The 24536-nt window shown below is 53.1% G+C and overlaps 6 protein-coding genes across 6 annotated transcripts; 3 read left to right on the forward strand and 3 right to left on the reverse strand.

Annotated features, from left to right (window-relative positions):
- Positions 1-278: 278 nt before the first annotated feature.
- Positions 279-3806, forward strand: NEUTE1DRAFT_88208 (uncharacterized protein; the record flags this gene model as incomplete). The annotated part of the gene is made up of 2 exons (XM_009856300.1): positions 279-2979; positions 3046-3806. The coding sequence occupies 2 exons, from the start codon at positions 537-539 to the stop codon at positions 3144-3146; spliced, it is 2544 nt and encodes an 847-aa protein (XP_009854602.1).
- Positions 3807-6167: 2361 nt separating this feature from the next.
- Positions 6168-7562, forward strand: NEUTE1DRAFT_69530 (polyubiquitin; the record flags this gene model as incomplete). Its single annotated transcript, XM_009856301.1, has 2 exons — positions 6168-6393; positions 6464-7562. 2 exons carry the CDS (start codon positions 6372-6374, stop codon positions 7357-7359), a joined length of 918 nt encoding a protein of 305 aa, XP_009854603.1.
- A 643-nt stretch (positions 7563-8205) lies between these two features.
- On the forward strand, positions 8206-12474 carry NEUTE1DRAFT_148933 (uncharacterized protein; the record flags this gene model as incomplete). The annotated part of the gene is made up of 3 exons (XM_009856302.1): positions 8206-9381; positions 9446-10821; positions 11904-12474. 3 exons carry the CDS (start codon positions 8206-8208, stop codon positions 12169-12171), a joined length of 2820 nt encoding a protein of 939 aa, XP_009854604.1.
- A 431-nt stretch (positions 12475-12905) lies between these two features.
- On the reverse strand, positions 12906-16240 carry NEUTE1DRAFT_88216 (uncharacterized protein; the record flags this gene model as incomplete). Its single annotated transcript, XM_009856303.1, has 2 exons — positions 12906-15249; positions 15500-16240. 2 exons carry the CDS (start codon positions 15838-15840, stop codon positions 13212-13214), a joined length of 2379 nt encoding a protein of 792 aa, XP_009854605.1.
- A 3413-nt stretch (positions 16241-19653) lies between these two features.
- NEUTE1DRAFT_48408 (uncharacterized protein) lies at positions 19654-22367 on the reverse strand (the record flags this gene model as incomplete). The annotated part of the gene is made up of 5 exons (XM_009855509.1): positions 19654-19758; positions 19957-20234; positions 20348-20835; positions 20954-22239; positions 22305-22367. The coding sequence occupies 5 exons, from the start codon at positions 22365-22367 to the stop codon at positions 19654-19656; spliced, it is 2220 nt and encodes a 739-aa protein (XP_009853811.1).
- Positions 22368-22947: 580 nt separating this feature from the next.
- Positions 22948-24129, reverse strand: NEUTE1DRAFT_88222 (uncharacterized protein; the record flags this gene model as incomplete). The annotated part of the gene is made up of 1 exon (XM_009856304.1): positions 22948-24129. The coding sequence occupies one exon, from the start codon at positions 24127-24129 to the stop codon at positions 22948-22950; it is 1182 nt and encodes a 393-aa protein (XP_009854606.1).
- Positions 24130-24536: the final 407 nt, after the last annotated feature.

Consider the following 24536-nt stretch of genomic DNA (forward strand, 5'->3'; position numbering starts at 1 on the left):
GTCGTGGTTGTGTGATTCTCTTTTCACTCTGTCCATTTTTATCCCCTCTTCACACTCTACGACGCATAGTGAAGGAGGCAGAAACGAGTCTCTTTGCAACGCCCAGTTCGACCATCTCGAACACAGAAACAAAAGAAGATCAGGTACAGGTAGCCTCGGCCAGGTGCCTTTTTGCTCTTCTTCTGCTTTTCTGCGACGGTTCCTTGTCATGATCCTTTCTTGACCGACTCATTGTTGATCGAGAAAAGAGCGGTGTCATCCCCCTCACCCTCGTCGTCCACCACGGCCACGTCCACATCCACGCTCTTGGGGTCCTCTCCGTTGTCCACGTCCCCCGGACTTGTCAGCCGCCTATCCACGGCCCATCCACGCCGTCCACGCCCACTCACGCCCACGCATTCCACGCATACGCACTCGGATCGAAACGAGGCCAGACGGAAGGCCGATCCATACTAACGGAAAATCTCCAGTCCACCTCATCCTCGCCTGAACAAAACCCCATTCACCCCTTGGTTCCCGCTCCCGCTCCCGCCATCATGACTTACGACTTCACTGCCGCTGGGGGAGACGCCGTCTTGCTAGAACAACTGGCCTTCGACCAGCAAGACCACCAGCGCTACTATCCCATCATCACCTCGACCCAATCACCCCAGAACATCACCTCGACCGCGCTGACCACCATGTCCCAAAGCGCCCGTCAAAGCCTTAGCCCGGGTGCCACTTGGCTCCCGGCCGATCTGTCCGGAGGAATGAGCGCGCCCAACTCCATCCACTCGCCAAGCAGCAGCATGTCGCCTTCGTCGCCCGAGGACCAGAATTGCCAGTCGCCTGGGAACAGCGTCATGTCCAGCCCTCTTCAGCAACAACAGCACTCGCCTCTCCAGCACTCGCCTCTGCAGACCGGCACCCACTTGTTCCCCGACTGGACCGCTTTCCCCATGCAGACCCAGCAGCAGCAGCAGCAACAGCAGCATCAGCAACATGTCTCTGATATGCCTCAGTTTATCTCGAACGAGCCTCTGCTTGCTCTCACCAACCACTTCATGCCCAACTTCCACCAGCCCAGCGCTTTCGATTATCTTCCCGCCACCACCCAGGCCGCCATCGAAAACACGCTTCATTTGGAGGCTCCTTTCAACCACGCCATCTCTCCCGTCGAGGAGACCAGCCAGCAACTGCAGTGGAGCACGGGTACGGGCACGCAAATGGCGAACTGGCAGGATTTTGAGATGGCCATGAACTTCAACCAGCATAACGAACTTGCCCGGATGCCCATGGGAAGCCACTCGCCCACGGGCAGCTTTCTGGAAGTTCTGTCTTTGCACTCTGGGAGCGACAATGGCTGGGCTACCGTGGACATGCCTTTGTTCCAGGATTACAACAACTTTACCCAGCCCCAGCCTGCGCAAAATACCGCCATCTTTAACCCCGGCCAGACTTTGCACTTGAGGACCACATCTGAACTCTCACAACAGTCCGACTTTACCGAGTTCGGAAGCTACGAGGAAGTTACCTTCCCCTACTCGCCCTTCTCCACCGAGTCCGATGGCTTCATGGATATGACCAACAACCGCCACGGTTGCTGCTCCGGTGACCACCACCACCACTCTCCTCAGCCCACTGAGATCAGCCCCTCTTCCGCCGTTGCTCCCGTCCCTATCAAGGCCGGCTCTTCAAGGGCCGTTACTGCTAACGGCTCTGGCTCGGTTTCGCCCCCGCCGAGGAGAATCACTGGCCCGAGAAAGAGCCCTACTGCCAAGCCTTCCAAGACCATCGTTCGTAGGACTAACTCGACTGGCAAGAAGGACGGCACTGGTGAAAAGAAGGTTGGCAGGCGTCGTGGACCCCTCCTTCCTGAGCAGCGTAAGCAGGCCAGCGAGATCAGGAAGCTCCGGGCCTGCCTCCGTTGCAAGTTCCTCAAGAAGACCTGCGACAAGGGTGAGCCTTGCGCTGGGTGCCAGCCTTCTCACGCTCGTTTGTGGCAGGTGCCTTGCACTCGCATCGATATCAAGGATATTGGTTACTTTATGAAGGACTGGAAGGCCGACTACGAGCGTCACCTCGGCCGCGGCATGTCCGTCTTCAACGTCAAGGGTTTCGCCCAGAAAGAGACCCTCATGTGGATCACCCACGGCTACGGCTTCTGCCTCCCTGTCATGGTTCGCGAGGTGTTTGTTGCCGACGAGAGCTGCTTCCAAGTCGACTGGGTCGAGTCTACCTTGACTGACCAGGAGCCTATCGACTTTGAGATCCGCACTGAGCGCCTCGACGTTGGTCATGAGGGTGTCTCAGTGGAGGCTCTCTCCGAGTACCTCGACAAGCATGTCGATGAGGGCTTCGAGCAGTTCATTGATGACCATTTCGAAGGTACTCCCTTCATCACCGAGCTCTTCAAGACCGCTCATAGGTTCTACGTCAAGGAGCGCCTGCCTGTCATTCGCAAGGCGCTCAAGCTTGTTGTGGCTTACAACCTCACTCTTCACATTACCATGGTTGAGCAGCCGCCGACGGAGCAGCCCATGGAGGGTCAGATCGATGACGAGGATTCCAAATACTTTGGCAAGGTTGTCGCCCCTGTCATGATCAACTTCCAGATCAAGTGCGCCATGGCCGACATGTGGCGTGAGCTCCAGAAGGAGGTTCTCGAGGAGCTCTCTGCTCTCTACTCTTCGGTCTACAGCGGAGAGCGTCTCAAGAACTGGCCTACTATCTTCATGCTGGCTGCCATCCTCTTGGCTGTCTGGGAGGAGATCCAGTTCGACTGCCATTACCGTGTGCCTGACCCTATCGCTGTCAACAAGTTCTGTGACGATATGGAGTCTACTCCTGTTGGTGTCATTGTTGGCCTCTTCCACGCCATCTCTCAGAAGCTGCCCGCCTTCACGGAGTGGGATACTCGCAGGCATGGTCAGCTGCTTAATAATAACGTTGCCGTCTGCGAGGCCATGACCGAAGTTAGACAGCATGTCCTCAAGCATGGTGAGTGATGACCCCTCATTTAATGTCAGCATGGTGTGACCCTACATACTAACCGCGCGATAACAGAATCCTACCTTAGGACCCGTCAAGAAACCAAGTTTGACCGCTATGACTTTGACTCACTATCAAACAAGTTCCTGTCGAAGCTGGTCATTCGGGCCAACTAAGGTTGTTTTCTTGCTTGCTGCACTTTGCCTCTTTTGGTTGCGATACCCGTTATCCACGTTACGGTTACAGCACTTTACAGCAAAGCTCGCAAGAGCTGGTCTGTTCCGGTTTCCTGTTTTCCTCTTTATCCTTATCTCATGGGGCCATTGAGCGACGGCGTTCTCATCTTTATTTCTTTCTGGCTACTATTTGCTACAGTCAACCATCTTCTCCCTTTTTCTGTTATTCTTTGTGGCATTTTTTTGGCCGCGCACACTCACTTGGTGGCTGGTCACCACCGCGAACAACACGATACGAAATGACTGACGTCCCATCATGACGGATCAATATTTGATGACTACACATTTGACGAAACCCCAACGAATCTACACAAAACACACCATACACTACTACGCATACATCGCAAAAAAGTTCAAACCAGCACGATCTGCATGTCTGGCACTTTTGATAGTTTAGTTGGGAGAGAAGAAGTCGCTCACGGGAAAAGGAAGGGCATGGGATGAAGGAGGGTAAGCGAGTGGAAAGGGTTGTTTGATTGGACCGAAGAAAAGCACAACTCAAAGGGGAGGAAGAGGAGGAAAATGGGTTTGCATTGGGTACCTTGGCGTTTTTTGTCTATCTGATTTGGTCTTTTTTTTTTTTTTTTTTCTTTTTTGGTTTACCTACATATAGATATGGATTGATAGGTGGACTTTCTTGCATAAGCGCGCGCGGGCAAACCGCGACCTAGGCGAGAAATCCTCTTTTCGAGAAATATTTATTGGTTATTGTTAATGTGTATCACGCTGTTCGAGTGCTTGTTTTGGTGTGATGTTGTTGTTGAGTGTACTACAGCAGGCAATGTTCCCTCATCAGAGAAAAACGAAGAGAGTGGGTGTTTGTGTTCAAGGCCAACTTTCATCCACAGGTACACATTACCTGGTCCTTCACAGGTTGTCATGGAACCGATTATGGGAGGGGCCACAGAGCAAACGAGTTCTCGAGTCTTGTAAAGTGCCTTGGGTTGTGTGCTCTTGGTTTATTTCAAAGACGCAAGTCATTACCACGCAAAGAAAGCCGTTGGCCCGTTGGTTCTGGATGAGTGGAAAAATGCATTCCAACTCTTACGATAGAGCCTAGGCCAGACGAGTACATAAGTACTCAAGATCAGTGAGTGATTACGATTGCGAAACGGCAACCAGGCACCTGCATTGAACTTTTTCCACTACTCGCATTGACAATAAAAAGTATCATGTACCAATCTGATGACGCTCATGGTTGTCATCCGATCATGGGATGTCACAACCCGAGTCGAGTGGGTGTATTGAACGGACCGTAAGGACGATTCCCGCATTTGCGAAGACGGGAGTTGTGGGCGTGGCTGCGCGGGAGTCCCCGGGATCCCGTGCAGGAGGTGATGCCGGCTCCGGTCTCACCCGAGGTGGTTGGCGGGCCTGGCGGGCAGGGCGGAACTCGTCACCTGGCTCCAGGAGTTCGTGATGTTGCGCTGCACAACTTACCTCCTCTACTGTACATATTACACTCGTGCGTACCACTGAGCCAAGGACTCAGCATTCTGGTAACTCGCGATATGGATCATGCGTGAACGGAGGTTGGAGACTGTCAATAGCGGAGCGACCCTCCTAAAGTGCGGGGCGGTGGAGCCAAGAAAGAGGCCACGATAATGCTGGGCGATAACGGGAGGAACGGAGTCACGACATCATCGGTCGGGGGCTGGTGGGAACCCTTATGGCCAGGCACTGCAGTCAGGAGGTCTCCCATCTGTCACCGGTCTTGAATCTCTACCGGCGTCAACAGCCACGGTCGGTCGGAAAGCCGATAGAAAAGCGAACGAGAATACCTATTTCGAGCTCCCCATTCCCGTCCGGTTGTCGGTGTCCCGCCATGTGTCTCGGAGAAGCTCATCGTCGCACCAGACGGAGCGCTTACCTCAGCAGCCTAAAGGTCGGTGGAAGAACCAACCGTGAGTCCGTGACACCAGCTGAGCATTGTGGTTTACAGTGCCAGCTGACTCGCCCCTTCACTGTCTGGAGCTGAAACGATGCCTGGCCGGGATGCACCTCCCGTCCAGTTGTTCTTACGTTCGACGACCAACACCTCGACCACTTTGGTGACACTCTTTGTGGTGTTGATTTAAAAACAAAGTCCCAGGCCTCCTTGCTTTTATATAATCATCTCCATGTCTTCTGGTCAATTCCTCCATTGCTGGAAAATTGCGATCCAACAGTTCACTCTTCCCTGTTTGCCTCTCGGTGCCCTCGATCGGACCACGTCATTGACCGCTCACTTCGTTGGGGGGTTCGCTTATCAGATGCGGGGAACCAGCAAGGTGCACGTCGGTATTCCATGATGCCAGCTGGACTGCTGCTGTATGAAGCATCGAGCAAGAGGCCAGCAACAAACTGATAAGAGGGAACAATTGTAATATCATGGAGAGAAGCATGTCAAGATGCCGGCAAGCAACAAGAAGTCGAGATGGCCTTCACGGATTTGTAAACAACTGAAACTCGAAGGTCGTCCAGCCACATGCAGATCATTCTTTGGCTTATTCATCCAGAGAAAACCTAACTGAAGCAGGGCAAATAGCCCGGCTGAGGTGACTGACGCATTGACGGGCAAACGGCTGGGTGAGTGCCCGCCACTGTAGAAGGCGTCGACAGTGCGATCAATCAGCCGCGGTCACTGTTGGGGGGATGTCCAACCACTCCTGCCAACGGGAAACAGCCAACAGTCAAGGGGGGAACTGTCGTCTGACTGGCCTCTTCTCGCGCCTTCCCTCCACTTCTCTGTCACTCCCAACCGCCAAGTGGCTTGTGCGTGGCCTGTCAGTGAAGGTGAGTGACACACCACTCACACCGTGGCAGGCGTTGCAAACGGACCAGTGACGATCGACCTTGGGACCTGGCACCTTTCCGCTTCCACTCCAGTCACCTCTCCCCTTCACTCAGCCCCCCGCTTCGCTTCCCTTTCCAGGCAGTGGAAGCCTGGCCCCTCCAAGTTCGCCATCCTGATTCCTGCCACTTCCGCCGCCAGCACCTGAACCTACTTATTTAATCCTCCCCGCCCATCTGCATCCCCGATTCCATTTCTTCCGTTTTCACCATCTCTCTCCATCGCCATCATCGCAGGAGTGTTCATCCACGCACATATCATTCCCGCCACTCGATTCTAGTCATTCCGCTTCATCCATCAACAGTCCATTCGTCTACTGCACAACCGCCATCATGCAGATTTTCGTCAAGACTTGTAAGTTATCGCACGCTCACCGCATCATCACTTGGCCATCGACCGACCGATGCTAACTATCTCTTCGCAGTGACTGGCAAGACCATCACCCTCGAGGTCGAGTCGTCGGATACCATCGACAATGTTAAGCAAAAGATTCAGGACAAGGAGGGCATTCCCCCCGACCAGCAGCGCTTGATTTTCGCCGGCAAGCAGTTGGAGGATGGCCGCACCCTTTCCGACTACAACATCCAGAAGGAGTCTACCCTCCACCTTGTCCTCCGCCTGCGCGGTGGTATGCAAATCTTCGTCAAGACTCTTACCGGCAAGACCATCACCCTTGAGGTGGAATCGTCCGACACTATCGACAATGTCAAGCAGAAGATCCAAGACAAGGAGGGCATTCCTCCCGATCAGCAGCGTCTCATTTTCGCCGGCAAGCAGCTTGAAGACGGCCGCACTCTGAGCGACTACAACATTCAGAAGGAGTCTACCCTCCATCTCGTTCTCCGTCTGCGCGGTGGTATGCAAATCTTCGTTAAGACGCTTACCGGCAAGACGATTACTCTCGAGGTTGAATCTTCCGACACCATCGACAACGTGAAGCAAAAGATTCAGGACAAGGAGGGTATCCCACCTGATCAGCAGCGTCTCATTTTCGCTGGAAAGCAGCTCGAGGATGGTCGCACCCTTTCCGACTACAACATTCAGAAGGAGAGCACCCTGCACTTGGTGCTCCGTCTTCGTGGTGGTATGCAGATTTTCGTCAAGACCCTGACGGGCAAGACGATTACGCTGGAAGTCGAGTCCTCGGATACGATTGACAACGTGAAGCAAAAGATCCAGGATAAGGAGGGTATTCCGCCTGACCAGCAGCGCCTGATCTTTGCTGGTAAGCAATTGGAGGATGGTCGGACCCTCTCTGATTACAACATTCAGAAGGAGAGCACTCTTCACTTGGTGCTGCGTCTCCGTGGCGGCCAGTAAGCGGCTTGTCGTCTTTGTTTCTGATTCTTGATGACGAGGAAGGGTTCATTTGGGCGTTCAGCGTTTATTGGGTTACTTATTGCGCCATGGGTTGGGAAATGATGACAACCATGAAACAGGGCATATCTAGCCGGAATTTAATGGCACACGCTTCATACATACAGCGATGCCATAATAAAGACTATATTTACGGTCTCAAACTTGATATCTCTTGGTGATTTGCTTGTGTCTAACTCGTGAGCGTTTGTTATTCTAGTCAGCCGGTCAGCTGGTCAATTGGGGATGGAGTCGGACGTGTAAGTCGAGATGGTGGTGCAGTGGGTTGTTACACACCGTGCGAGGTGACCGCTGCGTGGCCGAAAGTGGCGCTCTTTTTTGGCGGACAAGATGCATCATACGTGAAAGGTACGTACCAACCGCCGAGTTCAGTTCGCGCTAGTCCGGCCGTGGAGCCCTCCCTCCCCCCCCCCCCCCTGTAAAGGACGATCCAACGTCCAACGTCAACTTCGTAGTTGTGGAAGGTTGAATGTGAAAGAGGACATCCGGAAGGACCTCTCATCCTCTCTAATCACCAGGGCAAGAACCATCATTGCATGGAGTTTGGACACACATGAACCTGCAGAGATAGGCATCGGCGACTGTGATTTACGTAAGGCCCGCGTCCAGGGTGTTTAATCGACTCTTCATCTTCTTGATCCTTCTCTGTCTTTCTCTTGCTCTGTCACTCTTACAGTCAACGCCATACTTTCGATAGTACACTTTCACCAAGTTTTTCATCAAAGCATTATCGTTCCTCGACCATCACAACAAGGAATCATTTCTTTGCGACCATAACATGAATATGCCATGCCTGTCTACCGCTATCATTTGAAGTTTGAGCTCTACCCCTCGCCAGATCCGACGCATAGCGCGCCCGCCGCAGCATTCCACCCCGATATCTGGTTACCTACCAAGGACTCGTCCATATTTGACGAGCTCCCCGCCCACCCTCGTACCTGGCAGCTCAAATCTTTGTCTTCAAGGCCATCGTCCAGGAGGAAACAGAATCGAGATATCATCCAAGGAGAAGGGCGAATCGAAGAGCAAGAGAAGGAGGGCCATTCGGAGAAAATTCCTCGAGCCTTGCCAGAATCAGATTTGGGACTTCTCAACGACAGCTCAGACCCCGAGGCGGAGGAAGGGACGGAAACCGGCGGAGTTATCGATTGCGGGGCATCCAGACCAGATTGCCAGAACCCCGAAGACAACAGGAACATCGTCAGGCTTTCAGGCAAGCAATCTCGCGCGACTTCTCCTCCGCCAAGATTCACGTCTGGGCTAGGGCCACGGACGGCAGCTAAGGACTGGCGCTTCGGAAGGATCAGCATTGAGAGCCTTGATCTGCCACGGGACGGGCATCTGCAGCGACACGCACAAACCGCAGCGGAGGACAATAATCAGAAGAAAGGCAAAGGGAAAGACACCCACAGCACCACTGCTGGAACTGGAAAACCGGTAGCAGCCAAGAACAACAAGTCAGCAATGGCCGAGTCACTGAAGGATCAAGGACAGCAATCTCAACAAGAGAAAAATGGCAACCAACACCGTGCGTCCCACGGTACGCCAGCGGCTTCTCTAGGCCCGAACCTCGGTGGCATGGGCCAGGCCACCAAAGGACGATACATCCCCCTCGAAACCAAGAACACGGAGGTTGGATGGGGCATTGTCCATCTGTACCGCGAAGCCGATGAGAGCAGTGCTCTTCGCGCCGGGGTGGGTGCAGGCAGCGCCAGCGGTAGCAACGGAACTGCTAGCAGCGGTGACGACGGCACTATTCTCTGCATTACTGCTGTTCCGATGTACATGAGTCCGAGTGACTTCCTGGGCTTCATAGGAGAAAAGTGGCGCGATGACGTGAGCCACTACAGGATGATTATGACGAGCAAGCTGAATCGGTACATGGTTTTGATGAAGTTTAGGGATCCGCAGAGGGCGAGGGATTTTAGGATTCAGTTTGATGGGAGGCCATTTGACAGTATCGAGGTGAGTGACTACTGGACTACATGATTTCCTGGCGTTGCTAATGTCAACTTTCTCAAAACCACAGACCGAGTTTTGCCATGTCGCCTACATCCAGTCCATCACCGTGGAATCACCTGGCGGCCAGAAAGGTTACAGCACGACCACGAGCAACGCAGGCGGAAATGGCAATCCAGTCGACACCCTTCCCTCACCCAGCAACACCCTCAACCTGCGACCCTTCCCTCCCCCTACCCCCAACCTGATCGAGCTACCAACCTGTACTGTCTGTCTTGAGCGTATGGACGATACAGCCGGTCTCATGACCATCCTCTGCCAACACGTCTTTCACTGCACTTGTCTCCAAACCTGGAAAGGCTTCGGCTGCCCTATCTGCCGCGCCACCAATCCCAAGCCTACTGCAGAGGAAAGCAACCCGGAAAACCCATACTCGCGACCCTTCGGCTCGGGACCTGTATCTAACCTCTGCAGCGTCTGCGACGAACCTTCGGACCTCTGGATCTGCCTGATCTGCGGCAACGTTGGGTGCGGCCGGTACAAGGGCGGTCACGCCAAGCAGCACTGGAAGGAAACTGCCCACAGCTTCAGCCTGGAGATGGAAACCCAGCACGTCTGGGACTATGCGGGCGACATGTGGGTGCACCGCATGATCCGCGAAAAGGGCCAGGGCAAAGTGGTCGAGTTCCCTAGTCATCATATCCACAACAACAACACGTCTTCAGAGCGCAACAACACTGCGCGTGCCCCTGCCCCGGCATGGAGCTCCCAAGAAGAGACCATGGCGGCGGTTACGGGTGCGCCTCTACCCCATCCCCCGGTACCCGAAGACCAAGAAGTGGTCCCCCGCGCCAAGCTGGACAGCATCGGGCTCGAATACACGCATCTCCTCACCTCGCAGCTCGAGTCACAACGCATCTACTTTGAGGAAATGGTCGCCAAGGCAGCGGACAAAGCCTCCAAAGCATGTGCAGCTGCAGACGCCGCCTCGGCCGCCTCTGCCCGCGCCATCCGAGAATTGACCGATTTCAAAGAGGAGCATTTCCGACTCAAGGAAGAAGTCGCCTCTCTAGAGCGGGACCTCACGCGCGAGCGCAAGCGAGCCGACAAAAGCACGGAGCTGGCGAGGAACTTATCGAAACAACTCCAAGAGGAGAAAAGAGTAGGGGAGGGGTTGATGAAGCGGATCAAGCATATGGAGAAGGAGGCCGAAAAGACGCAGGAGGAGTTGAAGATGTTGAGGCAGCAAAATGAGGAGTTGAAGGAATCCAATCATGATCTATCCATGTTTATTAGTGCTCAGGAGAAACTCAAGAGTATGGAGCAGGAGGGACAAGTGACGGCGGAGGAGTTGGAGGAAGGGGGAACGGTGCTGATTCCTGCTGGGGAGGGGTCGAGTGCGAATGGAGGACAGGGGGGTGGGAAGAAAAAGGGGAAGGGGAAGAAGTAGGTTTTCATTCCTGAGAAGTGACTTTGGTGATTTATGCTTCAGTATTGCTCCCTGTAGCTCGGAAGGGCGTGTTGGGAAGCACGGAATCAGGTGAATGGAGAAGGGGTGAAGGTTACTTGACCTCTAGCGAAAGTAGTTTGCGATATGATTGCATATACTGATTAGCGATGGAATTAGGAAATGGCTTGGGAAGGAGTATGAAGGCTATCCGTTGCCTCTAGCGGGCATAGTTTGGAACACGATACGTACGATTGGTACAGCATTGCTTCGATACTCTGATATCTGTGTCTTCACCAGATAGAGTGGGTTGGGGGGCGCTGGTCCTCCATATCGCTTTGATAGCCAAATAGGAAATTGTTTCTACTTGTTTATTTCCTTCGGTGCTGACGATCTTTTCCTCAGGCGTGTTGGGCTTTTGTTACATACTACCAACGTACTACTGGTATTGCCATTTATGATTGAGACTTCTCAATCTATGCGTTCCCGAAAGAAGGTGAAATTGCTATCTGAGGCTCGAGCAAAGTGCATCTCCGTGTAGCTTTAGGGGTTTACCTCGACAGAATTTACATTTACTTGTTGGAAAGCTTTCGTGCTTTTGAACTCTAGGAAGCACACCTACCTGCGTAGCCTCGTGCTAGCACGGCTGTTCTCGAAATTACAAACCGGAGCTATACGCGTGAATGTATATATGTATATATGTATCCGAGAGAAATGGGAGGAATTATATGTTTTTGTGGAGCAAATCAACGACTACAAGTACACCTGAAAAAAGAGAGTGACCATGGTTTTGTTCATGACTAATCATGAGGTAGGTTTTAGTCAAGTCCGAGAATTTCTTCACATATCCTCGAATTTATCGACATGCTACATCGCCAAGTGCGTCCGGTATCACAGGGGCCAGGCCACTACCACAAGATGAACAGAAAAGACCTGGCAAGTTCAAACTGAATCGATGACTGAGATGAAAACGCAGCAAATCTATCGGTCGGTATATATGCAAGAAGAAGAAGAAAACCTCCCTAAAAAAAGTCCATCCAAAGTAACAACTCTGGCCTGGCCGCCTTGCTGATGACAACAGTCAAGAACAAGAGGAGAAGATGAAGGAAGTCGTAAACAAGAACGAAAACAACAACAACAACAACAATAACAACAATAACAACAATAACAACAATAACAACAATAACAACAATAACAACAATAACAACAATAACAACAATAACAACAATAACAACAATAACAACAATAACAACAATAACAACAATAACAACAATGACAACAATAACAACAATAACAACAACAACAATAACAACCCTAAGGGTATCAACGGCATCTCTTTCCTCTCATAAGTCATCCATCCATCGCGTCTAGTAACCCGATCTCCGTGCTTCATGTACATCATCAACATCTACATCTTGGTAACCCCTTGGCTACCCATCGACTTCTGCCACCAACATGCCACTCAGCTAGCTTCCTTCGTTGCGTGACAGTCGCCAAAAGAAAATAGTTGGGAAAAGAGAATGGAAACCTTGATAATACTAGCATGCCTCTTCGCTCGTGGATTCTCGACAACCGAGCGAGTCCCTCCTTCGTGTCACCCTTCTCTTCCGAGCGAGTGATGGGCTAGGGCGAGAGTGAGCTCTGTTAACGAGACTTTCGTGTAACCACCCTTTTTTTTTCCTTCCTTTTTTTCCATGCCCGAGTCCGTCTTCACCAGGAAAAAGAAAGGGAGACGGTTGGAAGAAAGTGACGGGGCTAGGAAAGTGTACTGATGACTGGACCGAGCAGTTGGCGACGGCAGTGGGACGGGTCTCCTGTCTGGTCTTTGCTACATGCTGTTTTGCTGTTGTCGACACATTCTATTGTCTGTTGTTGACGACACACTTTTGTACGGGGTCTGTTGTCTCTGAGTGGTAGGTGGTAATTGTGATGTGTTGTGTAATGTTGTATGGAAGACCCGCCCAGCGCCCGCACCACTCAGTCTTAGCACGTCATCGGCACCCATTTTGGGGGAATAGCATCGCGTGCTTTCGCACGCCATGGGGTTGATTATTTCCGTGACACGCGCGCCTGCGTTTGGGGTCCAGCAACACCTGCAAATTTATTGCATTTGGTGAATGCATCTCCGCGGCTTTGAGGAGGCTTAAACAAAAAGGTGCGTTTGTCCTGAAGAACGGGAATTTGAGACAACCCCCGCCTCCCAGCCAGAGCCGTTTTTTTTTTATCTTGCACAATTTTCCAGGATTCGTTTCATCTGCAGCCGCATACGAATATGAAAATGCTAGTTTTCTTACTTCGTTTGTCGTCGCCAGACAAACCTCCGATGTTGTACTCAGATCCTTCCTCCGCCTGAACTACAACAGATACCTCCATGCAAGTTCATCGTAGCTCAGTCCGCCAGCCCAGCCATTCCCGCCGTCACCGAAAAGTTCCCATATCCGCCCTCATCGCTGCTGTCGCTACTTATACTCCTCGGGCTCTGCACACCGCTCGCATCGCCTCTCGCCGGTTGCTGATATCTTCGATCCGGTCCTCCTCGAACATAACTCTCGTTAAACCCGCTCATACTGCCCATGCGCCCGAACCCAGAAGATGCAGGGCTACCAACACCATACCCGCCTCTCTGTGCCGATCCAGTACCCGTCCCCAAAGCAAGCAAGCTTTGGCTCCTCATCACTTCGGCATTGACACCTACCCCAACGTTGACCGCACTCCCGCTTCTACTTAGCAGCGGCTTCTCCGGCAACTGCTTTAGCAACCCAGTTGAGATATCGAGCATACCCATAGCAAACTCCGTCAAACCCTTGTGACCCTCGCCAGGCTTTGAGCTAACGCTGAGTGTCCAGCGATACTCTCCCAAGCGACGCCTGTACCAATCTGCCTCCTCTCTCCCGGGGGAGGTGGCCCAGAGAAGTGATCCAAACGTGCCAATCAAGGCGAAGTTGGTTTTGGAGGCGAAGTACCAGAACGCGCGCAGGTGAGAAGGGGTGAGGCGGTTCACAAAGTCCATGGCGGAGATCAGACGGGCTTTAGCCGCGCTTCGGCAGATGTGCTGGATATATGGGTCAATGTTACTGGCAGTTGAGCTTGGGTTGCTGCTCGTTGTGCTGTTAACACTGGCGCTGAGTGAGGCGATGGTGGAGCCGGATGAGGAAGAGCAAGAAGCGTCGATCGAGCGGATGATGCGGCGGTGGAGAGTGATTTCCGTGGCGAAGTAGGCGAGGTGGAGGTAACCAATGCTAGAGAGGCGGTTGTTGTTGTTGTTGTTGTTGCTGTTGCTCTGGGACATGGTGGCGCTTTGAAAGGTTGAGTCCATGCGAACCGAGTCAGGCAACCCGCTGTACCATTCCTTCAGCTTGAGCTGAATGGGTTTGGCTAGCGAGAGTACGAGTTGCGTGCCTTGAGGGCCAGCATTAGCAACGGCCCGCGTGGCTTGCAGGGTATAGAACGTCTCGAGGATCTCGGCGAGGATTTGGGAAAGTTGAACCATTTGGCAAAACAGAGTGCGCCCACGCTCCGTCTCAATCCGCGCCTCCGCATCGCTCTCCTCCCAGTCAATGTCGGGGAAATCATGAGGCGTCAAAACGGGCACGGCCCAGTTGGACGAAAAGATATGGGAAGGACGTCCATGTGCGAGCGCACCCCATTTATCCTGCATATATAGCGCCCACGCGAGACGTTTTCTCAGTCCTCGCTCCCAGGGCGGGATCTTCCACGACGAGCAGTCGAGGTGCAGACCAAGCTCTTGTCCGATAGCAACAAGCTGTGCTGTGGGGGCCCATTGGTCGCCCTCGGGGCGCTGCGAAAGCAATAGACCGGCTTGAATAGTCGACAGCTTGGGCCGATACATGGCATCTGCGAGAGTGACACGAACCAGTCTCTCCAGTTCCCGAACATTGGGTCGCGGCAGTGACGCCAATTCCTCTGAATGATCCCACCAGTTGATGGCCAGGATGTATATGGCAGCAAGGAGCGGCGGCGAAAATTCTCGATGTGATCGGTCGTATTTTTCATAAAAGACCGATTTTTGGACAATGGGAAATCCGGGATGTACGATACGAAAGTACAGGTCGATCAGCTTTCGGCCATGCGGGGCGACGAGACTTTCGATTTCGTCGACATCTTCGATTATATGGGCGTGTCCAGGCGTGAGTGAATCCGGGAGCATGAGAAAAGTATCCTCGTCGCCGACCTTCCTTAGAGTCCCTCGGGCGAGGAGACTCTCATCATGTGGGTCAAAAGGGGAGAGGTTGATGAGCGAGGGCTCAAAGTCAGTCGTCGGCCCTATGTACTGACTATACCTGTCTGACTGAAGACCGAGGGTACGCTTTAGCAAGGTTGGGCCGCCAAAGTTCGCCATCTCCTCGATTAGGGACATGCCGGTAGTAACGGTGCTCGATAGGCTTGGTGGGTTCTGCCTTCGTTTCCTATTATCAAACCGTGCTGGGGAACTGCTAACAACCAATCAGATATCAGAACACGCACATGAACGATTGTCTCAAGCTGAGATGGGGTTATGGGGTTTGTGAGATAAGCTGGGGAAACTCGAAGAGCGCGGAAGGTGGTGGGAAGGAAGTAAGAGCATGACACGAGGCAGACACGTGAGGTTGGCTCCCGCCGTCCATGGATGATGCCATGTGTGATGAAGGAGGTGTGTAGGTAAGTTATCATTCGCACCTTCTTTTACTGCCACTCTCCTCTGCATCACCGTTCAACTTGCGTTTCCGTGGCGGAGGGCTCTCGCCCAACGAACATTCTGCACCATTCGTCTGGCAAGCAACACAGCTCTCTTCGTCATCACTCATGACGCACTCAAGCCTACGGCGTAGACAAGCTTCACAGGGACTTGTTGGTTGTCCGCTTAGAGAGTCTGTGTCCGGGGTGTTGATGCCGCTTCGGAAACCGGAGAAGGAGTCGCTGTAGTTGATGCTTGCTTGTCGACTGGGAGGAAAGCGTGGGGGAGGTTTGGGCGCAATGGCAATAGGAGCCGTCCTTGGGACGGCACTGGGAACGGACATGATAACGTTTTGGGGGCTGCACAGACGATCGATCGCGGCCGGATTTACCCTAAATGTTGTCCCAGATGAAGTCCTATCCCGAGTATTGGACGACGATGAGCTATGGTACCGGTAGGTTGGACAAAGCTACTTTCCTATTCAAAATCTGCTCTGTGATCAGGCCAGGAGCAGTTGCCGCAGGTGACTGGGGGACTGATGCTGTGGCCAAGTATTTCTGAAGTCGTATGCGGGTAACGCTGCCACCCCCAACCAAGAAGAGGCAGGAGGAAGATATGGACAAGTCCAAGTGGTTGATACAGCTTACTGAATGGTCAGCCCCACGGGGAGGTGGGTGAGGTAGTGGCGTGCGCCCCCGTGTGGAACCAGAACAGAATGGTGTCTTCGAGACTCTGGGGACGAGGAGGCGACAGGGTCCACGGGCAATCGAACGCCCCCGGGATGATTCTGGGAGTTCGGAATCTTTTCAAGGACGTTAGCGTTCCCCGGATTGAGCCCTGACAGGAGGACCCGCGAGAAACACTGCAGGTGGATGGGCCGGCCTGGATGGATCGAAAGACTGGTTACGTTTGGGGGTACTTGTCGCTTGTCTCCGAGGGTTGATAAGCAAGAGCGAACCGCAGATAAGGTTGATGCTCGTTGACGGCACAACTGCGGACAGATTATTTGAGGCTCAGGAGGTTGAATCCCTGCCACAAGTCCCCAGGATAACCGATGGGGTGAAACGCACACCTGGTCGTCGACTGCCTGGCCACTGTCGTCTGTCTGTCTGTCTGTTTGTTCACCTGCCTTTGCGGCAACACAACAGGGACTCCGTGTGTTTTGCACGGCTGGCAGCAGCAGGAGAATGATGACCGGAGAGGAAGGAGAAGCAACCTTATCGCTCTCTTGACACCAACTCGTATCTCCTTGCCAGATTGAGTGACCTTACGCGACAACGAAAGGCGGAAGAAACCTGGTGTTGAGGGGAAAGCCAGAGATAAGGTAGGTAGAGGGTGGTAGCAGGTAGTACGTGAGGTATCTTTCTGTGTATATGATATGATGTGTATGTATTGATGATAAATAGAGCCCTCCCTGCCACGGAAAGAGGAAGCGTGTAAGCGGTAGCGTATGCGGATAATCTGCCAGGTCGCGCCCCGGATTGGGGAGGTATGAAGCAAGACGTGTAAGGGCCTAGCCACCGTACTGTGTGTATACGGGTCGCTATTGGGTAGTCTGGCTACCTATGATGGATGCGTATTGGTGAATGGACTTATAATAAATGTCGGCTGGGAGTTGTTTTAACTCGGACTGTCCTATGTGATGATCGAGACCAGGATAAGATGAGCTAGGCTTATCTGCGTCATTTGCGAGGATGACATGAAAGCACAGAACCAGGGATTCGGCTCGAGCTTTCGAGGTGTGGGAGTGGTTTGGTTTATCCTTTTTGTTTCTCTGTCTTTGTTCCGTACAACATGGAGATGGTGTTCAAAAGGGAGTGTGACGATTGAGACAAGAAGTACACCGAGATCATCGATCATCAATACCAGGAGAATTCCGAGCAGGAGATCAACTGCACTCAGGATAGATTATAAACTGGCACGCGCCTCCTTGTGAGGAAGAGCAATGCCGTGTCGAGCCCCAAAAAAAATCTGATGCGTGTGGGTGAGAATTTGGGAAACACCAGCTGTGGCACATTCATCAACCAACTTTGGATACCTTGGCGCTAGATTGGCGAGTGTAAAAGACAGTTCCATGTTGTCCACCGCAACTGGACCCTTGAGGCCGATAAGGAAATACGTGGTGCAAGGGGCAACAATTGCTTGCCTTTGGGGACGATTGCCCCATGATGTGCCGTTCCCCCTTAACTTTGGAGGTCAGGTCGGGGACTAGTATGGGGTTATCTCGGAGCGGACAACGATAATGACGGCGACAAAGTGGTGCCCATCTGTCCTGCCTGAGAATAGTGTCGTGCCGTCAGAAGCATGGCGCGGTTGAGTTGCTGCAGAGACGGCCAGACATATGCGTCGGATATCACATTGTCAGGCCTTATCATCTTTTCCGATTAAAGAACAAAATTCCTAATGGGAAAAAGACGATAACGCTTCATTGATCGACCTAAAATTCGTGAGTCTGGGGTACCTGCCGAGAGCGGGGTGGACATGGGGGTGGGGCACATGGCAATAACAGTTGAGTACTTGTAGCTATACCGAAGACTGTTAAGATGGCCGGCAGCAATTGGCCAGGAGGAGAGAGAGCCCGAGGTATCCGGTACTCTTTGTTGGTGTCGCGTGCGGGCTTGTTGGACCTTGGGCTGCCGGGATCGCAAGCCATGGCACCGGTTGCCGTGGATAAAGCCCCCCGGTCATTACCAAATCAAAAAGGCGCGTTCCCGGCACCCGAACCTCTTTTGGGAATACATTTAACGTAATGGCCTGACGCGCCGAGACATGGCAGTTGAAGGCTAAGTCTTTCAGATGTCTGTCGGTCTGTTCCTGCCTGTTGTTTGATCTTGCCGTCTTGATGGTGCGAGGGCATAAGCTCTAGGTACACTACTGCGTAGGATTTGGTGTTTCATCGCCGAGTGTCGGGTAGGGTCATTTTGGTGATGTTATAAAGGCTTGTGAATGGTTCAACCTGGATGACTTTGCATCGTGTGTCGTTGCCAAGCGATCAGAGCGGAAAGCGCGGCACCTATCACCGGACAGTGAAAGCGTGCCCAAGCCGGCCAATTCAGAAATGCCGGACTGGCTGTGCGGCCTCGGAACGATCTCCCACAAGAGGCAGCTTGGCATTGAGTCCACAAGCCGGGAATTTATCGTGGAAGACGGTGAATCTGTTTTATACAGAGCAGGCGATGGAACGTCAATGTCCGATGAAAGGAGGAAAAAGTCCCATTGCCAGTCAACTCATGACATCAAGCTTCGCCGTGCGCAAGCTGAGGTTCCAATGCTGGCGTCAGGGCGCTCTCACCCGTCGTCTCGACTCACGATGGCGGATAGAGACGACCCCACAGTGGGGTCCAGCTGAAAGTCTGGAGTTCCCCGTCCCCTCGTGTTCCGTTTCAGCTTCGATTCCATGTCAGGGTCATGAGCATGTGAGATGTCGTGTGATTGAACTTTCTGGGAAGGGGCAGAGCACGAGACAAGCTGCTGGAGTTGTTTGATGACCGACGGCGCAGAAGTGCAAGTGTTATTCCAAGCGGTCGGGATTATGGCTGATGACTCGGACCCCCCCACATCTTTGGTGGTGTGGCTTGGTGTGCTTGTGTGCATTGTCAAGAGGTTGAGTGGCGGTGCAGGCTCTTTCTCGTCTTCTCTGCAGACTGCAAGACAATCGCCAAGCTCGCGTGCCCAGAACCCGGATCGATGACAGAGGCCCCCGAATGGAGGGTTTTCAGTTGACATATGCCGCTTGCATCGGTGGACGCGGGGGTATCTTCAAGAAGGCGGGGGGACTGGAAAAGGGCGTGACGGTGTGCCCGAAGTGCCGAGAGCCCTGGGACCGGGTTGGGGTTAATATCATATCGCGAGTATCAACAGCAGCAAGTGATGCAAGTGAGAAAGCCGAGGCTTGTACGGTACCGTTCGTTGCGGTGTCTTGGAACTCTGGCGGTTCTCTGAAGCCTAGAATAGGCTCGCTAGAGATGATTGTATGATTTGACATGCAAGTTGTCGGAGAGCGTGTCTTGATTAGTGGTGATTTGCGGGCAGCTTGCGAAGGAGGTTCGAGTCGAGGGAATAAAAAACTGGCATATGGCGGTTGAGACCAGGTTACACAGGCAGGAAGGCGATGAAAGAAAACTCTGACGAACAGGCAGGCACTTGCGACGCACAATTACAATACTGTTTTCACTCGGTACTTACGTAGTCGCGACTGCGACTCTTGAGCCTCAGTCGCCGGTTGGTTGACATTGACCGCTCCTTCCGCCGTTGATGCACACTTGCCAGTTCATGGAAAAAAAGACGACCTGCGTTCACTTCCAGTGCAACTGCCCTGAAGTATGAGAGCCTCAACCGTTGGATCTTTCCACCTAATGCAGTGTTGCTAGAAGACGCACCAGTCAGAAGACTATCGAAAATTGCAAAGGGCTTCTACTTCTGAAATCCCAATCTTCGTCGCCCCCTTCGGATAGTAAACCATACAAACCTCTCTATATGTCGTCTTCTCTCCCTCAGCTTTGCCCTCGTCCTCTCCCGAGATCATCCCCAGGGCAGGTATCTCCATCTCAAACCCATCCACAGCCTCAAACCCCAGCCTCTCATACATGGGAGCTGCCTCAATCGTACTCTCCAAATACACCGGCAGCGGTCCATGTGCATCCAGTGCATCTTCCACCAATTCAAGCAACCGTCTTGTCAGCAGAGATCCGGCTCCACGGCCTTGGTACTTGGGGTCGATGCATACAAATGTGAGATCTGGCAGGTGGCCAAAAGAAAAGATGAAACGCGTTAGTATTGTAATAGGTAGTATACGACGTCGGTGATGTATAAGAGAACATGGATGGGGTAGGTAACAAAGGCAAACTTACGCCAACATCTTTTCTTCATAAACCCACTCTTCTCTTTAGCCTCCGATGCCAACCGCGCGTACTCCTCTAGATATTCCCTCCTGCATCCTGCAAGGTATTTGATTTCTCCCTCTTCCAACTTCTTCTTTTTGTCCTCGTCACTCTTCCCCTTCCCTCTGTCAACATTTGGAGGAGGATACTCCCACCGAATGAACCCGGCAATCTCGTCCTCACCTTCAAGCCTGGCCACCCAGATGCCTTCATCGCGGTGGGCCCATGTTTGAAGTGGACCAGTCTTTTGCTGAGTGTCTCTGGCAAGAAAGCATTCGAGGGCGTCTTGGCTTTTGCGTGTGGGAAATTGGGCGTGGAGGAGCGGGTTGGTTTGCATGGCGAGGAGGTGGATTTGGGCTATGCGGGCTGCTTCCAAGGAGGCCGAGGCCTCGGAGGGGTGGGAAATGGTGAATTTGGGTCTGGTGGGCATCGTGATGGTTGTGGTTCTGGTAGAAGAGCTGATGGTGGTTGGTGGGGGGTGGAAAAGACAGGACAAGATAGATCGCTGAACGCAAAGTAAAACAAGATACGAGATCATGTGACGCAGTTAGTATCCAAACCTCCATTTATCATAACTGCTCATACTGCTGATACCGCTGCTGCTGCTGCTGCGGTTGGTGTTCTTGACTCCCTATCCCAGACTCATCACTCCCCGCTCTTGCCTCCCTTTCATCCGCCTCATTTAACAGCCTACACGGCGTCTCTATCCACTCTGACCACTCCGGCCCCAAGCTCGCCATATACCTCGCCAAGCTATCCAGCAAGAACCTCCCCGAATCGCCCGCTATCCACGCCTTTCGACACAGATGTAGACAAACAAAGTAATACGCCAGAACCGCCAACACCTCCGGCTTCCCTTCTTCCAACATGCCCATGACCGGCTTCGTCAACATGGTACCCCACGCCAACATCATCTGCACCTGTGTGACCCGACTCGACATGGCATCGAAGATGAACTGCACACGATGCACCGCCTGTCTCAGCCCATGCAACCTCTCCTTATCATCATCATTTTCTTGGGAAAACCTCGACTCCAGCCGACGCAGGATCTCATCGCACTCGGGCCCCGAGCCGCGCGTGTCGTACAGGCGAATGCCCGCCTCGATAATCGGCTTCAGCTCACTCTGCCTCATCTCGTCCATGTGTCCCTCCAAGACCCCGTAGATACCGCGGTGCAGGTGCAAATAACCCACAAAACGGGTCAGCGTAGCAGGGAACTCGGCGTCTCGATAGCTCAAGGTGTCGCAGAGGGCATGGACACCCAAAATGGAAGAAAACAGAAAGAGCGGAACGCGCTTCTCGATGCACGCGTCAAAGTGCGCCATGTCGATGCTGTTGAACAAGGTCAGGGCGTGCGTCTGCAGCTGGATGGCGTGGTGGTGGTAAAAGGCCTCGCGGTGCGGGCGCAGGACGGATAGGTGGCGGGCCGAGAGGGCCAGGATCTGGTACATGAGGTACGGCTCGCTGAAGGCGTGATTCATGGTGAGCGAGCGGGCCGTGTCTCCGAAGGGAGCAAAGGTGAAGAAGACGTCAGTGGTGAAGTGGTAGAGGAGCTCCATGTGCACCATGTTGACGTTGGGCGATGGCGGTTCCGAGTCTTGGTAGCCCGTGGGGACTGGAAAGGGAGTGACGTCCGGCATGGGCATGGTGGATGCGGAACCACCATAGCCACCGGAGAAAGAGGCTACCGAGGCCGAGGCGGACCCGGCGCCGGAGGAGGGTGGGGTTGCGGCGACCGAAAGGTGATCGGCCGGGGATCGGGACAGTTCATCGCTGCCAGTGTCGGTCCCGGGCAGAATGGGGTAAGAACATTCTCTCTCAACGGTTTGGCAGTTGATGCATCGCGGTCGTGTTTCGTCGCACTGTCGACGAGTGTTAATTCACTGTGTGACTACCTATTCTTGAGTTTTGTAGGCGGGCTACTCACCTTGATATGCCGTCTTTTGCACTCGAGACACCCTTTTCGGGACTTCCGATGACTTCTCCGCATCATGGGTTAAAGTGAGGGATGGGTAGTGTAAGTTAGGCTACTAAAACGGTAGGCTGCTGGGCGGCAAGGGGCTGCTACGTGTAAGACGCTGTACAGAATATTGCCGAAACATCAAGTTCCCTGTCAGTCTCGACAAGTCAGATTCGGGTGGCAAACCGAGAATGACATGCACAAAATGATTGAACTTTATCGTTGTCTCAAGTCGGGAGGACTCCAATGCTCCATGTTTGGCATTTATTGGACGAGTTTCAGAGCGTCTGGGGGACGCGTATTCATGATTACTTTGATTGCGTGTCAACAAAGGGCGCAGCTGTTGGAGCGCCCTGGGTCCGTGAGCAGCAGCCACACCGTGACTGATTAACTGTAGCGTAGGGTTAATAGCGAAGTGAGCCTCCACCGCTAAGAATCCAAGACAGATCCATTTCTCCGCTAAGCCCTGCCCACGGTGTCCGGTTTGGTACCGAACCCGAGGTTGACCCGTCCCAAGCCAAAAGCTCAGCCCCGATCTTGACTAAAAATACGACGCCTTCATCTCCCTGTTTCTATAAATCGTATGAAACATCCACGTGTTCCTGGCGTGCTACTGAGTATCAGGGGGTGGCAGATCCCACGGTCGAGCAGCTGAGGCTAAGGCACCTTTGTTGTTGTTGCGCTTCCTAAGGCTTCTTCTCCTGGCGGACGCGGGACCGGCGGTGGTGATAGGTCCGGGACCGACGAACCGTAGCACCCAATCCCACACTGTCCGCGTCTTGTCCAGCTGGAGATGCGTCGTTCTCGCCACGGATAAGTCCGAAGGGGCATAATAACCGCCGACATCTGTTGCATCGAGCCTTGCTCGGAAAAGCAGGTGGACTTTGGTCAGACCCTTGCGCAAACTGGAGCCGTAGACCTTTTTGTTGAAGACGTTCAAGGCGACGTTTTGAACGAGGACCACATCCCTATGCCGCAGTCCTTCAAGCATGCTGCCCTGTACGGTTTCGCAGCCAGGGGGTAGCCAGAAAGTGATGGTGAAGCCAGCTTTGGTCTCGTCACCCACGAGCACCTCGACCAGGGAGCGGTCTAAGCCCCAGCGAGTGCTAACCGACCGTGGCGGAGAGATGGAAATGATGCCGACGATCAGATTGCAGGTGATGGTCTGGGGTTGTGCCTTGACAAGGTAAGCGGCCGATGGGATATCCTTGAGGTCAGTAAGGCGGTCACCGCCACGGAATGTCAAGGGCTCTTTGACGTTCTCATCCCCATCCACAGCATGAACTGTGGTCTCCAAGAATGAAGCCGTATCCAGATCCTCCTCACTCATTGCCGACGTAATGGAGTGTTGCGACTCTGCTTCTCTAAGCAATGTAGCGTCCAGGTACGAGGATCGGACATGTTGATGCAACGTAAGGGAATGCTCGTAGAACTGGGACTCCAAGTCGCCATGGACGACGGACGATTCATCAAATGACGACGATATGGACGCGGTAGTGAGAAAGTCATCGGGCTGATCGACTGCTTCCGGACCGTGAGCTGGGTTGAAGCGGAAGCTGGAGTCATATTGTTGTGTGTAGCCGGTTGGGATACGTTCTCTTACGAGGCTAAGAGATCTCCATGCGGCAGGGGTCGGAGCAGAGGCCGGGATGATGGTCTGCTCTTCCCGTGGTTGGAGGATGCCCATGAAGCTGGCAATGGGCTCATCGAATTCGACAAGTAGATTCGGGGTGGCCCAGTCAAGCGCCCGGCTGTCTGGAGCTCCAGTGAATATCAGCACTTTGGAAGCCATTCATGCTTGTGACAGTTATCATCGAGTTGTCGTAGGTCGTTAGGTTGTAAACGAAGGGGAAGAAGAAAATGCGGGGTCCCGGCCTGGCCAAGTGGAAGTCCAGTGAAAGTGCTGCCGGCCGGACCCCACCACATACCCGAACGGCACGGACTTCTCCAAGTAACTGCTCCAGGCCCGGAAGTGGTGCCCCGACTCCGATCTCACGGCTGGCATCTCTCCCACTTCATCATCAAACAATACCTTTTGCCAATCAACACAACTTCTGCAATTGATCCATGGACTACCTTCGTTGATTTTCCTTTGTGAGACACAGAAACTCACGTGAAATCACGTGTCAGCATGTCGGAAGTCGATGAAACAAACAACCCAATCGGACAGGGGCCGGAAAGGCTCCACAAAATAATGGC

The sequence above is a fragment of the Neurospora tetrasperma genome, assembly GCF_000213175.1.
Source record: "Neurospora tetrasperma FGSC 2508 unplaced genomic scaffold NEUTE1scaffold_6, whole genome shotgun sequence".
NCBI classification, from domain to species: Eukaryota; Fungi; Ascomycota; class Sordariomycetes; order Sordariales; family Sordariaceae; genus Neurospora; species Neurospora tetrasperma.